This window comes from Hemitrygon akajei, chromosome 16 (assembly GCF_048418815.1).
Source record: "Hemitrygon akajei chromosome 16, sHemAka1.3, whole genome shotgun sequence".
NCBI classification, from domain to species: domain Eukaryota; kingdom Metazoa; phylum Chordata; class Chondrichthyes; order Myliobatiformes; family Dasyatidae; genus Hemitrygon; species Hemitrygon akajei.
This window is the reverse complement of record NC_133139.1, coordinates 76,743,045-76,758,659: the sequence shown is the minus strand read 5'-3', so window position 1 is coordinate 76,758,659 and position 15,615 is coordinate 76,743,045. Positions and strand designations below refer to the sequence as shown.

The window sequence follows — 15,615 nt, the reverse complement described above, 5'->3', positions numbered from 1 at the left end:
AGCAGGAGTATTCGGATCATTAGGGATGGGCAATAAAAGCAGGCCTTCCCAAGATTGCCTAGATCCCATAACAAAATATAACTTTAAAAAAAAATGCTGCCCGTGTCACAGATTAAGCCTATGCATGCAACTGGTAGAATATATCTTTGTATTAGTTAAACCATGCCTCTTGACGTACCTGGCTGCCAAGGGTATCTAATTCAGAAATATTCCAAACCAGTTAAACATTCATGAAGCTAATATGTTTTTGAAACTCGTTCATACTTAGGAAAATTTATGAACTTTCAAATAAACTCAACAAGTTACATAGGTTCCCCATGGTAGGCTCATTAAGAAAGTCAAGACACATGGTATCCATGGAAACTCAACAATGTATGAGAAGTCTAGCTGTGCAGCACAGTTGCACTATCATCTTTAAGTTCATTACCTCTGTATTGGCTGTTCACTTGGCGCAGGAAGCACCGACTTACTGGCTCAAGTGCATAGAAATGTTGGCAAAATCTAGCCAGTTACATTTTATGAGGTAAAATTATGAAATTCTGAGTTGAATAAAATTAGAATCTATATGGAATAGAGGAGCAGAGTGATTCAGGGGCACAAATACTTCAATCACCAAGATTAGCAAGATTAATAAAGCCATGAATTAAACAAAATAAACAATGGGTTCATTTTTAGAGAGATAGAACTGAGAAGTAAAGATTAAACAGTTTTGACCTCAGGTTGGACCTCGCACTGCTTCTGAACTCTATGTTAGCAGCCTTTCCTCACCAGCTCCTCGGTCCGCTGATCTAGAGGTGACCCTCTGACCCACAGCTGACCTCTGGTTATCCAATACGGTTTGCAAGCTACTTAAGAACATTTTCCATTTCCAATGTAGAAAATATGACATTCAGTTTACAGCTGCAATGATGTAAAATCAGTTTTAATTGTACTGGTTGAGCCCTGAATACAAAACGAAAGCATTTTGTATCTACTTGAGAGAAATGATGGGGCTAACTGCAATGTCTCCTATTGCCACCCCAGCAGCGTAGAACTCCCCCCGCACTCCATTGCACTCAGCTTAGATTTTGTGCCCATATCCCTGGACTGCGACTCTTACTTGTGGCTAATACTACCAACTGCTGTGATTTAAAGCAAGCCGTGCAAATCTTCTTACAGCAGTCACAATTTACTTGACAGCTTATCTATAAGTGTACATTTTCAAACAGTCTTGTTCTATTCCCTTGCAGCTTTTTCTGTCCATTCACTGTGATTGCTTCATTGAACCCTGTGTGTTCACATCCTTATATAAAATCTCTCTTTCTCTCCTTGCCTCCAGACCTTGAACTACCATTTTCCATCTTCCCCCACCCCAGAGTAAATCTCATTGCTTTGATCCCCTTTTTTCTGTTTCCTGTAGTTACATTGGCCGAAAACGAATGCAGGTGGATCACCCGGAGAAGGCAGTGCCTGGCGTCCGAAATTTGGTTGTGGCCGATTATTCTTACTGGACTCTGGGATATGTCCTCTCGCTGAATGGAGCAAAGAAACTCATTGATTCCAAGCCGTTTGACAAAATGTTACCAGTGGATGAATTTCTACCCATAATGTACAACAAACACCCGATGTGCGTACCACAGGATAAAGTATTGGCGGTAGGGAAGGTGGTTGTATAATGGATGGAATTCATGATCACAATGGATGAAGTTTAGGTTTGTTGTCTTGCCTTTGGGGTGAAAAGCAAAATCATGTCTCTCTGCAGCCCAGAGCACTTATAATGAAGTTCCATGGATAGTGACGAGCAATGTAATTATCAGGGTACACAGGATAATCGTGCAGTATAGTGGGTTATATAGTATATTAATGATACCACATAAAGAATACAGTGTTCAGTATTGGTGGTGTTGTTTAAGGGAAGATCTAAAGTGAACAGATTATCTTACAAGGAGAGGTTGGACAGAGATGTTTCCAAGGGAGTTTAGAAGAGTGAGCGGGGATGACTGAAACATTTGAGATCCTGGGGGATTCTGACAGGTTAGAAATAGAGAGGATGTTTTTTTTTGTGTAAGAAAATCTAGAAAATTCTGGGCCAATTTTTAAAAACATGTTGCCACCAATTTAAGGTTGAGATTAGATGAAATGTTTTCTCTCAGAGACTGTGTGCTTTTTTTGGAATTTTTCTTCTTCATAGGACAGTGGAAGCAGAGCCTTGGGAATAATTAAATATTATTAGTAAATGGCAGAGGAACCTTGAGGGGTTGAGTGGCCTACTGCTGGTCCTAACGTGCACGTTCGTATTTCAAAAGACCAGTAGAGGTTGTGGGGAGGTGGAGGACTAGGGGGACAAGTGGAAGTCAGAGTGGTAGGGTTGAGAGACTGCGGATGCAGGAATCTAAAATAGCAAGCAATCTGCTAGAATAAGTCATTGGGCCAAGCAGCATCTATGGAGGCAGAAGGGTGGTTAACATTTTGTGTCAGGTCCCTTCAGCAGGACTGAGTGTATGGGCTAGGGGGCAGGAAGATGGGAGAATGGAGAGGGGTGAGGCAGAGGGGTGTGAAAGGTGGAACTAGACAAGGAAAAGGATGGTGAGCAGTTGGAAGGAGGAGAGGGAGAAGGTAATCACAGATTGGTGGGGCATTGGGCAGATGGAATCAGATGATGGAAAGGATAGGAAGGTTAGGCTGATGAGGTAGAAACCCAGGTGGATAGATGTGTGAGTGATAGGCAGTGGAGGAGGGATAACAAATCTTGGTTACGGGCAGGGGGTGTGTGGAATGGGAGAGGCAAAGGTGAACAAAGTGACCTTTGAATGAGAAAGGGACACGGTACACCTGAAACACGGATAGTCAGGGAGAAGTCATTCACACAAAATGCTGGTGGAACGCAGCAGGCCAGGCAGCATTTATAGGGAGAAGCACAGTCGATGTTTCGGGCCGAGACCCTTCGTCAGGACTCCCTGTAGAATCTGCCTGGCCTGCTGCATTCCACCAGCATTTTGAGTGTGCTGCTTGAATTTCCAGCATCTGCAGATTTCCTCGTGTTTGCCAGGGAGAAGTCATTGTTGGGATGATGGGAAACCAGAAATACAATCTCATGAAGAACGTGTTTCTTAAAGTGATACGCCTTCTCAGACTGGCTGGTGAGGCTGGTACACCCCTGCTATGGGTAGATAGTTCATTCTGGAAAGGTGAGAAACGTAAGTCTAAGCATTTAATAAACACTGGAAAGGAACAGTAGATGATTAAACTAATTTAGAAATCCAAGTTCAGAAAAAGCATAAACAAGTGGACAAGCCCACCATTTAATTATCTGTTGGAATGTACCTGTAACATGAGAGATTGAAGGCCTAAACCTCCAGGTCCTTGGGAGGATATGTGGCCCTGGACGAGATTCAACCCAACTGCTGGAGACTTATTGTGTGAAAATGAGGTGCAGGGATTGGGGTTGGGCAACTAAGATAATTCTCCCAGGGCAAAGACCACAGTCTTATACTTATCATTGGGATGTGTTCATAAGCTGCCTATTCCTGCAGAGTACAGTGCAAGTATGGAAATTGTTTGCTCCAAATGTTGTTGAGATTGGCAGTGAATTAAAAGTTTTAGAACTGCAAGTAATGGACTTTGTTATGGTTAATGAAGGATATGGGACCAAGGCAAGTAGACAGAGTTGCAATACAGATCAGTCACTGTCTAATTGAATAACAGGGCTGAAGAGGTAAGTAGCCTCCTCTTATTTCTGTGTTCCAAGAAGATGCTCATGTCCTGTAAAGAGTCCTCTAAAGGGATCATTGGTTGGGTAATATGTGACTCAAAATCTACAATAATTAGATGCTTCAATATGCATATCTTATTTCTAGGATGATCTTCCATTTTACTAGCTCCTACATAAAACAATACAGCATAGGAATGGGTGTATTTGTGATCATCGTATTGTCAAATTAAACTAAATCTTCTGCCTGTACCTGATCCATACCCCTCCATTCCCAGCATGTTCATGCCTTGGGGTTTCCAGTCACTGGTGTTTCTGTGGTCTATCTGACTCTTGACATTTTCTGTTCCTCCAATAGATCCAAGTATATGGATCACTTTGAGAAGCGTAACCTGAAGGCTTTCTCCGTGGAGCCGCTTCTGGTCTACCCCACGCACTACACGGGTGAGGCGGGCTATGTCAGTGACACTGAGACCTCCACGGTCTGGGACAATGAGAAGCTGAAGACTGACTGGGACCGCGCCAAGTCGCAGAAGACCAGGGAGCAAGTAAAGATCCGGGAAGCAGCTCAGAACCTTGACGTGTCGCATTCACCGATCGACTCAACCTCCAGGGATGAGCTGTGACCCGTGGCTTGCACCCGCACGAAGGCCATTCATAAAGGAGGGTGCTGAAACTGGACAGGGATGTGCCATGTCTTGAACTGAGTTGAGATGACATTCAAAACATGACTAAGTGAGGTAACGCTCTTCACTGTGGTGACCAGCAGTTTTGCTGAGTTAGCTGTTGATTAATTTGTTATGTGCCTCGATGTATTACTATTAATAGATAGCCATGCACAATTCACCTCAAAAAGACCGAATACCGTGCAGGGCCAAAGCAGAAAAATCAAACAAGTGATATTGAATCGATCATCTGTTATATACGCCGCTCATCATTGACTTCCATCGAACAGAGTATCAGGAGGGGTTTATAACTGATGTGACATCAATGAGTACTGATCACTTTTATCCATTGCCTTATGATTCTGCTTAGGCTTTTAATATAACACTAATCTCAGTCTGTATTTTACAGTTTCATTTCTGTTGGTGCTGTTTCTGCAGTTGTTGCAGTGTTGGCCCCCTACGGGCTTTATCGGCTGTGTACTAATCTCTGATTGCTGGGTGAAAGTCCCATTGCCTTTGTAAGGACACATCATTCTAACCTGGTCGGGTGTTGTATCTCCAGCAAAGGGTGTTCTGGGAAATGAGTTGATGCAAAAATCAGCCTCTGCTTTCTGGTTAGGTAATAACTGGCGAGCAGTTTAGTCTTCCAAAGCCCAGAGGTGTACAAATGAGGGAAGCTAGTGAATTACATAAGAGGCAGAGGTGTGCACACAGCTCACAGAGCATGGTTGTACTGGCAGTACCTCCTCACACATTGTGTAAGTCCAGTGGCACAATCCACGCAAACTTCAAAAAATGGAGCTGGGGTCCAGTTCAGCTCGATTGAATCAAGTGGTGGAATACCTCCGAGATACTGTGAATTCCAAACCAGATTGTCCACAGATCATTACTTACACAGGGTTCTATGTCTTACTGTTCATTGTAAAGCTGCCCTGTGCCCCCGTGTGCAGATCTTAAGTAAGTTTATTGACTACACATTGGATGTTGGGAATAATTTTGATTTTCAATGAGAAGCTGGTACATTTTACAGAGATGCAGGTTGCCAGAACAATGCCGAGAATTTTATACCGTTGCTAAAGTCCAAACCAAGGAATGGGTCAGCTTCATGCTGTTTCTAGTTTGTTTGTTCCTGCTGTTCCAAACTTCCTGGAACCCCTGTTTGATGTATATCTGGGATCTGCAATCTCTCCATCCAGCCACTGTTAATTCACTACATTGCCCTGTCATTGTGGATGTATCAGGCAGCTGGGACCCGGGTCAGCTTCAGTTTCGGCTTTGAGCAAGACACGAACTGCTGGAGGAAATCAGTGGGTTGAGCAGCACCCACAGATACGAAGTTCATCCAGCAGTTTGTTTTTTGCTGCAGGCTGCACATCTGCACTCTTAATTTTTGCTTTTTTTCGTTCTTTTTTGATATATGCAAACTTGAGCACATTTTTCATGGGACGAGCCCATATTAGCTTATGTACAACACCAAAAATGATTCAACAAGTACAAGGAACAGTATTACTCTCTCCTTGCTTTTTGAAATTCCAAAGCAACAGCTGGATAGGTTACAGATATCAATGAGTGTATTCTGAACTATTTTTCTCCATTACTTATGCCAAAACTAAGTATCACCTTATTGAATTTTCTGTCTGTTCCTGCTCTCTCCCTGTTCAGTTCATTCCATACAGACCACCCACTGGCTGAAGTAATTCAATCAACGTGATTTGTTCAGCTTTCAACTTGGTTCCCACTTACTCCCATATATGATAGTTGGTTATGGTTCAAGGGAAAAGGTGTTGGAAGAACTCAGTGGGTCAGGCAGCATCAGTGATTGGAAATGGACCCTCGATTATTTGGATTGTCACCCATCATCTGGAAGAGAAGCTGCTCCACTTGCCACTTCCCCCCGCCCCTCCTCTTGCCCCTCCCCCACCACCTCCCACCACTACCTCCTCTGCCCCTCCCCCCGCCACCTCCCCTCGGCACCTTCCTCTCACCACCTCACTCCCGGCCACTCCCCTCTCCACCTCACTCCTGGCCACACCCCTCTCCATCTCGCTCCCAGCCACACCCCTCTCCACCTCACTCCCGGCCACTCCCCTCTCCACCTCACTCCTGGCCACACCCCTCTCCATCTCGCTCCCAGACACTCCTCTCTCCACCTCACTCCTGGCCACACCCCTCTCCACCTCACTCCTGGCCACACCCCTCTCCACCTCACTCCCGGCCACTCCCCTCTCCACCTCACTCCTGGCCACACCCCTCTCCACCTCACTCCCGGCCACTCCCCTCTCCACCTCACTCCCGGCCACTCCCCTCTCCACCTCACTCCTGGCCACACCCCTCTCCATCTCGCTCCCAGCCACTCCCCTCTCCATCTCGCTCCCAGCCACTCCCCTCTCCATCTCACTCCCAGCCACTCCCCTCTCCACCTCGCTCCCAGCCACTCCCCTCTCCACCTCACTCCTGGCCACTCCCTTCTCCACCTCATTCCCGGCCACACCCCTCTCCATCTTGCTCCCAGCCACTCCCCTCTCCACCTCATTCCCGGCCACACCCCTCTCCACCTCGCTCCCAACCACTCCCCTCTCCACCTCACTCCTGGCCACTCCCTTCTCCACCTCATTCCCGGCCACACCCCTCTCCATCTCACTCCCAGCCACTCCCCTCTCCACCTCACTCCCAGCCACTCCTCTCTCCACCTCACTCCCAGCCACTCCCCTCTCCACCTCACTCCCAGCCACTCCTCTCTCCACCTCACTCCCAGCCACACCCCTCTCCACCTCGCTCCCAACCACTCCCCTCTCCACCTCACTCCTGGCCACTCCCTTCTCCACCTCATTCCCGGCCACACCCCTCTCCATCTCACTCCCAGCCACTCCTCTCTCCACCTCACTCCCAGCCACTCCCCTCTCCACCTCACTCCCAGCCACACCCCTCTCCACCTCACTCCCAGCCACTCCCCTCTCCACCTCACTTCCAGCCACTCCCCTCTCCATCTCACTCCCAGCCACTCCCCTCTCCACCTCACTCCCGGCACCCCCACATCATTCCCGGCCACTCCCCTCTCCACTTCACTCCCGGCCACTCCCCTCTCCACCACTCCCAGCCCCCCTGCCTCACTCCCAGCCACTCCCCTCTCCACCTCACTCCCAGCCACTCCCCTCTCCACCTCACTCTCAGCCACTCCCCTCTCCACCTCACTCCCAGCCACTCCCCTCTCCACCTCACTCCCAGCCACTCCCCTCTCCACCTCACTCCCGGCCACTCCCCTCTCCACCTCACTCCCGGCCACTCCCCTCTCCACCTCACTCTCAGCCACTCCCCTCTCCACCTCACTGCCGGTCCTCCCCTCTCCACCTCACTCCCAGCTCCCCCACCTCACTCCCAGCCACTCCCCTCTCCACTTCACTCCCGGCCACTCCCCTCTCCACCACTCCCAGCCCCCCTGCCTCACTCCCAGCCACTCCCCTCTCCACCTCACTCCCAGCCACTCCCCTCTCCACCTCACTCTCAGCCACTCCCCTCTCCACCTCACTCCCAGCCACTCCCCTCTCCACCTCACTCCCAGCCACTCCCCTCTCCACCTCACTCCCGGCCCCTCCCCTCTCCACCTCACTCCCGGCCACTCCCCTCTCCACCTCACTCCCGGCCACTCCCCTCTCCACCTCACTCTCAGCCACTCCCCTCTCCACCTCACTGCCGGTCCTCCCCTCTCCACCTCACTGCCGGTCCTCCCCTCTCCACCTCACTCCCAGCCACTCCCCTCTCCACCACCCTTTTTGTAGGATATTCTGTTCAAGGGCATTGGTGTTTCCATACCAGACTCTGATGCAGCCAGTCAATATACTCTCTACTACTCATCTACTGATGTTTTTCAAGGCTTTAAGGCTTTTGGTTTGTTTTGCTCTATTCTGTGCCTGGCATTTGAATCTTGACAATCCAATGGATTGCATCATGAATGCAGGACAGTAATATCCAGTCTACAAATACTGCTGAGTTGATTTCCATTTCATTAGGTGTTTCAACATTTTCTTTCAGGTTCATGTGTTGCACATACTTTTCTTCCTCTTTACAGGATATCGCACTGGTCCTCGTTAAATTCCATCTCCCACTGTTCTGTCAACTCATGTATCTTTCCCATTACAGCCTAATCTGTCACCATTCTGGTCCAGTGCTCTTTTGAAATTTAACCTAGTGTTTGAGCTCAATGCATTGATGTAAATAAAGCTAACCATGCATAAACCCTATCTGTAATTTTCCTGCCCTACTGTTGTGGTCGGTGCCTTTAGAAGTCTGGAGAAGTCTTTTTCTAATAAAATAACACAAACTTAGAATTGCCTCTCCCAAAGAACTCCCGTCACTCTTTCTATCCCTCAATCTCTTTCCCTTGCATCCTCAGAATTTCAGGCTGGTGGTTGAGGGATTACTGTCGATACAAAATTTTAAAAGAAGGTGGTTGGGAGTTTTGTAAGTCTCTGGTACTTAATTTTACTCAAATGTAGACAGACTAGATTTTTAAAAAATCTTAAAAGAGTTAATAAGTCTACTTTAGATGGGGAAAACTTGTTGAATAGCACTGCCACGCCTCATTAGTTTGGCTGATTTAACCCAGGCATCATTCATTACCCTTGCAATGGCTAGGAATTGTTGATTTATTTAATATTTCCTATGTTTAAATTTGTTTACTACTTTGCAAGTTTCAATAAAGATTTTATACAAATTCAGCTACCTCACTTTGTGTAACTTTATTCTCTTAATTGAAATCATGTACTTTGAAAACAAATGAGCTGTACCTCCAGGCTGATGTACACGAAAATCCAGGGTGGTGAGTTGCAATGTACCAATGTGTCCTGTTGGCAAATTGTCTTTTGTTATGCTGTGGTTTTGCCAATGCATGTCTGGAGAAAGTGGTTACAAGACCTGCAATCTGAATCCTATATACATGGATTGAACAAATAACAGAATGACAGTGCAGATTAACCTTTTTAATACTGAATGTTCTGATTTGGAACTTCCGAGTTGGTTAACTGCTAAGGAGTGCCTTTTCTCAGGTAAACTTGGTGCTCCCATTTAATTTGGGTCTGCACTTTTGCTGACCAATGAACCATAGTGAGTGACACCAACATTAGTTTTCACTTTATATGTTTATTTATTGTCCCTCAGCCGTTACTGCTGTCTCATTATCTGCATTGCTTAGTCCCTGACTCTCCCAGTTCGTTCTCCAGGTGCAGGCTGATACTGTACTGTGTACTGTTTCGACAGAGCTGCTCTGTAACACGTGCAGTGAGCACTGCACAGGAGGCCCAGCCTGGATAATCAAGGCAGCCAGGCTTCACTCGGTCAGAGTACATCAGATCTGTGACATCTAAACAGAGAAGGTGATTGGGAATAATTCAGTAGATGTGTAGCTCGGGTGGTTGAGTTATTCTCCAATCTTGGCAATTTACTTGCAAACGTTTCATCACCAAATGAGGAGACATCATCAGTGCGCTGTTGATTGTGGTGTGTCCTCTGAATGCTCTTGAAGATTAAGAGGGGCACAAATTCGTCTGGACATCAGTGAAAGTCATCACGCAAATGAGCACACGCCGTGCAAGAGAATTCCTAGAAGTGCGGTTTTCCGCGAACAATTCTGTAAACAAACATGTAGACCTTGATCCCATTTATGAACCAATGCAGGCAAAATTCCAGACCACAACGTACAAAGTTCGCCACACAGCCAATCAGTAATGAGATCTCTTCCCCACATCACAAATGCATTTCCGTAATGACGTCCAATCAGCTGATTGAAAAGTATATACACGTGTCGCCCGCTTTACGCCACTTCCCTTTTACAAAAGACCTACATTAGTAACTTGTTTTTGCATTACAAAGAGGATTTTCTCTTTTACAAAAATTTTTCCCATATAAGTTAATGGTTCTTCGCTTTACGTCATTTCGGCTTAAGAAAGGTTTCATAGGAATGCTCTACCTTTGTTAAGGGGGACACACCTGTAAAGGCCAAGCATTCAGACGACGCACCACAATCAGCGCACTGACGATGTCTCCTTGCAAGAAAATTGCCAAGATCAGAGAACAACTCAACCATACCAGAGAATGCTATCTTATATTTCAGTCACAGCTTGAATACTGTGGTAGGAATGATAACAGCAACTAATGAGGTGGGAGGGTGAGCCAGATTAGTGGGTAATTGTAGTTCCCACTCTGACTTTATATCAGTGGACTTGAGAAGAAATACAGTATTCGTTTTTTTTTGTTTATTCAGTGGGCGGGGTGGAGGGGGAGTAGTACCTCAGCTCATTGTTCCAATAACCTGCTTGGGTCCCATCGTCCTTCAAGAGAACCTGAATGTAAAAGGAAGTCAGTAATTAGCAATAGATGGAATGATTTTTATTTTGGATTTAGAGATACAGCACAGTAACAAGTTCTGTCCAAACAAGCCTGTAGTGCCCAGTTAGACCCATGTGGCCAATTAACCCAGTAGCCTGTGCATCTTTGGAATGTGGGAGGAAACCAGAGCATCTGGATGCTAATATGACAATTAAAGAGGAGGAAGTACTGGCACTTTTAAGGAATATAAAAGTGGATAAATCTCCGGGTCCTGACAGGATATTCCCTAGGACCTTGAGGGAAGTTGGTGTAGAAATAGCAGGGGCTCTGACAGAAATATTTCAAATGTCATTAGAAACGGGGATGGTGCCGGAGGATTGGCGTATTGCTCATGTGGTTCCATTGTTTAAAAAGGGTTCTAAGAGTAAACCTAGCAATTATAGGCCTGTCAGTGGTGGGTAAATTAATGGAAAGTATTCTTAGAGATGGTATATATAATTATCTGGATAGACAGGGTCTGATTAGGAATAGTCAGCATGGATTTGTGCATGGAAGGTCATGTTTGACAAATCTTATTGAATTTTTTGAAGAGGTTACGAGGAGAGTTGACAAGGGTAAAGCAATGGATGTTGTCTATATGGACTTCAGTAAGGCCTTTGACAAGGTTAGTTAGGAAGGTTCAATCGTTAGGTATTAATATTGAAGTAGTAAAATGGATTCAACAGAGGCTAGATGGGAGATGCCAGAGAGTAGTGGTGGATAACTGTTTGTCAGGTTGGAGGCTAGTCACTAGTGTGCCTCAGGGATCTGTATTGGGTCCAATGTTGTTTGTCATATACATTAATGATCTGGATGATGGGGTGGACAATTGGAATAGTAAGTATGCAGATGATACTAAGGTAGGTGGCGTTGTGGATAATGAAGTAGGTTTTCAAAGATTGCAGAGAAATTTAGGCCAGTTAGAAGAGTGGGCTGAACAATGGCAGATGGAGTTTAATGCTGATAAGTGTGAGGTGCTACATTTTGGTAGGAATAATCCAAATAGGACATACATGGTAAATGGTAGGGCATTGAAGAATGCAGTAGAACATAGTGATCTAGGAATAATGGTGCATAGTTCTCTGAAGGTGGAATCTCATGTGGATAGGGTGGTGAAGAAAGCTTTTGGTACGTTGGCCTTTATAAATCAGAGCATTGAGTATAGGAGTTGGGATGTAATGTTAAAATTGTACAAGGCACTGGTAAGGCTGAATTTGGAGTATTGTGTACAGTTCTGGTCATCGAATTATAGGAAAGATATCAACAAAATACAGAGACAGAGTACAGAGAAGATTTACTAGAATGTAACCTGGGTTTCAGCATCTAAGTTACAGGGAAAGGCTGAACAAGTTAGATCTTTATTCTTTGGAGCGTAGAAGGTTGAGGGGGGACTTGATAGAGGTATTTAAAATAATGAGGGGGATAGATCGAGTTGACGTGGATAGGCTTTTTCCATTGAGAGTAGGGGAGATTCAAACAAGAGGACATGATTTGAGAGTTAGGGGGCAAAAGTTTAAGGGTAACACGAGGAGGAATTTCTTTACTCAGAGAGTGGTTGCTGTGTAGAACGAGCTTCCAGTAGAAGTGGTAGAGGCATGTTCGGTATTGTCAGTTAAAGTAAAATTGGATAGGTATATGGACGGGAAAGGAATGGAGGGTTATGGGCTGAGTGCGGGCCAGTGGGACTAGGTGAGTGTAAGTGGCGGCACGGACTAGAAGGGCCGAGATGGCCTGTTTCCGTGCTGTAATTGTTATATGGTTATGGTTATATGGATGAAACACTTGCTATAACAAGGAGGACACAAAAACCCTTTACAGACAGCAGCGGAACTGAACCCAGGTCATTGGCACCGTAATAGCGTTTACGCTAACCACTATGTTGCCATGCCGCCTCTGACTCAGTACTGATGGCCTCCCCCAGGTTTAAATGGAATAATCATTAAATGCATTAAAACAATGTAGGAAAACAACAGAAAGAGAAGTGTCTTAATTGTCAGGGTAAACATAGAGACTGTTCTGCACGAAGTTACAAGTGGAACGTGTACACAAGCATACATCTGAAAATGAAATTTTGTAGCCAAGCTTCAAGTATGCAACTGAGAAGTTCAATATCACCAAAAAAATGGGTAGCTACAAAGATCTTTTGTGTTTAGCTGTTATGGATGGCCCATTGTAAAGTGTAACTCAGGATTGCTGTCACTAGTACAAAGTAAAAAAAATTATCACCCCAGGGTTAATTAAATCAAACTTAATCATTCTCAGTTGCTCTGCCTCTACATTCAAGGAAAGGGTACTCTTGCAGTTTGGAAGCCTCTTGCATCTGGTTTGTTCTCTGACTACTTTTGCCTCTGATTATACTGGGGATCAGTTAGGAAAATGCTTTCACTTTATCAGAACCCGTTACATCAGGAATTCTGTGGATTTAGATTATAATGCATTGCTTGATACTAATTTAGCTATGTTGTGCATCTATATTTTTAATTTTCCCTTGTTATTCCATTTTTTGAAGTTGACAAGTTAATTGTATTCAGTAGGCTGGAGCTGAGTTATTTTCTCCTGAGGTGAGAGAAGGTTATGGTGGGAATGACTTATGCAATTTTGAGCTAATTATTACTCCTGGGATATGCTAATGTGAGGTAATAAGGATGTATATGGCCGGGAATGGAAACTGGATAAACCACGAAAGGGTTGAACTGAAATGTTGGTCACTCCGTTTCATTGTCCCTCTCTGTGCCCATCTTTTTAACTCTGTACTTGAGCTGCCTTAAGGGGTCTGTCAGACTCTTCCAGGACCATTCCTCAAAATCTTCTGCCAGAAGGAAATTCCTGTCAATTATGTCCGACGCTTCCCACCAGTTCTTCAAACAATTCACCCCCATGGTGGCGATCTCTGCCACACCATTCCTGGTGATAAGATCTCCATTGGGTTTAAGAACAATGATGCATGGGATCTCCTTGACATCATACATTCTTTGTAAGTCTCTGGAATAGAAAAAATAAACATTCACTGAAATCCAGATCCCCTTATAAGAACAAATCAGAATTGTTGTTGTTCTTTTTACCCATTTATATTCGAGAATTAATGAACTTTTGAAGTGCCCATGGACTATAGAAAAGTCCCAAATTGTAAATAGGTAAATTGTAACTTGGTTTATTATTGTCTCACGTAATGAGATACAGTGAAAATCCTCATTTGGTTTGCCCATACAGAATATAACATCACTGCAGGGAGGTAATAAAGATTCGAGACACATTTATTATTAAAGAATGAATAAATTCTTGAGATGCAACTTGAGATTTGTGTGCTCATAGGCAGCCACAAAGGAAGAAACTTTTTTAAAAAAGACCAAAAACCATTGCGCAGAGAAAGAGAGAAAAAAAAACACAAAACATGCAAACAGTAGAAGCAAGTCGCCAGCATTCCGAACCAGACTGAGTCACTGGATCACAAAGAATGCAGAATACAGTGTTACAGATGAAGTGAAGTGCGGGTGTAAGATCGTGATGAGATAGTTAGTGAAATCAAAAGTCCATCTTCTACTTTACAAGAGATTGATTTAATAGTCTCATAACAGTGGGGTAGAAATTGTCCTTGTAGCTGGTGGTATGTGCTTTCAGGCGTTTGTATCTTCTGCCTGTTAGGAGGGAGGAGAAGAGAGAATGTCCAGACTGGTGTAGGCTTTGGTTATGTTGGCTGCTTTATTGAGGCAGCAAGAAGTATGGAGAGAATCTGAGGGCCCACCTTCCACATGTGGATTAAAATATCCTATGCAATTTTAGAAGGAGGGAGGCTATATTCTGTGTTCTAAATATTTAACACTACCTCGTGCACTTCCTGCCTGATTCTCATTTTACTTGAACATAGAATAATATTGGCCCTTCAGCCCACGATTCGTGATGCTAATCTGAATGAGCTTCACCTGCCTGTGCATGATCTACGTCCCTTCATTCCTTTAATGTTCAAATACACAATATGAAGAGGCCATAGAGAGGTATTCCTGAATTTGGTTGGATTGAGTTGTTCTCCAATCTTGGCGATGTACTTGCAAACATTTCATCACCATATGAGGAGATATCATCAGTATGCTATTAATTATGGTGTGCCGTTCGAATGCTTGGCCTTTATATACTTTTCAATCAGCTGACACACCATAATTAACAGCACACTGACATTGTCTCCTCGCATGGTGACGAATCTTTCGCAAGTTAATTGCCAAGATCGGAGAACAACTCAACCCAACCATCAATGACACGAGTCACACATTTTCCAAATTATTTCCAATTCCTGAATTTGTTTCTCTCTCTCTAGCCCGGTGGTTTTGTTTTATCAGTGGTTTTCCTTCTCCTGGAAGGTTGCATTGTATTCAGGGTATAGGTGCTTCAGTCATTATCGTGTGAAGAAGGGCTGATGAATTAGATAGCACTCATCTCTGCCCATTCACCATTCAAAGTCTCAGCTGCCATCCTGTAGACAGTCAACACTGTGATTGTCTTCTCTTACTTACATTTACATTACTCAAGCTGTAACAGTAAACTGTGTTCAGAGTCTAAGCTGGTAACGAATATCCCTGATGTTTTCCATATTTGATTTCAGTTGTGACAACTATGTACTAGAGGAACTGAGTGGGTCAAACTGACTTCTAATCAGTCCATCCTTTGTACAGTTGTGTCAGGCATTCTTTGCACTCTCTTTGGGAAATCTCTTTTCTGAGGAAACTTCCTGGCAAAATTCCTAGAACTCACCATGTGCTTTGAATTAGTAGCATTAGAATCTCCTGTCTTTACTATAAAACCAGAATCTTCTTATAGGATTAAATCCAGCGATTCAAATCCACAGCAAATACTGTTGATCAAAAGCAGGCTGAAAAATGCTTGGCTGGCAAGTGCGATGACTTTTAGAGT

The 15,615-nt window shown here is 44.6% G+C and overlaps 3 protein-coding genes across 3 annotated transcripts in view; 2 read left to right on the top strand and 1 right to left on the bottom strand.

Moving 5' to 3' along the window:
* The window catches only part of colgalt1b (collagen beta(1-O)galactosyltransferase 1b), a 55,840-nt gene extending 50,007 nt beyond the window's left edge, over positions 1-5,833 (top strand). Inside the window, exons 11-12 of the mRNA XM_073069243.1 lie at positions 1,400-1,606; positions 4,047-5,833. Of these exons, the coding sequence (XP_072925344.1) occupies positions 1,400-1,606; positions 4,047-4,314 (475 nt within the window). The 3' untranslated portion in view covers positions 4,315-5,833. The remainder of the gene's footprint in view (positions 1-1,399; positions 1,607-4,046) is intronic.
* Positions 5,834-5,983: 150 nt separating this feature from the next.
* LOC140740202 (uncharacterized) lies at positions 5,984-8,305 on the top strand. The gene has a single exon (XM_073069242.1). The coding sequence runs from the start codon at positions 6,179-6,181 to the stop codon at positions 8,171-8,173; it is 1,995 nt and encodes a 664-aa protein (XP_072925343.1). The 5' UTR covers positions 5,984-6,178; the 3' UTR covers positions 8,174-8,305.
* Positions 8,306-10,730: 2,425 nt separating this feature from the next.
* Positions 10,731-15,615, bottom strand: part of nxnl1 (nucleoredoxin like 1) — a 47,362-nt gene continuing 42,477 nt past the window's right edge. The window contains exon 3 of the mRNA XM_073069247.1: positions 10,731-13,695. Coding sequence (XP_072925348.1) covers positions 13,419-13,695 — 277 coding nt within the window. The 3' untranslated portion in view covers positions 10,731-13,418. The remainder of the gene's footprint in view (positions 13,696-15,615) is intronic.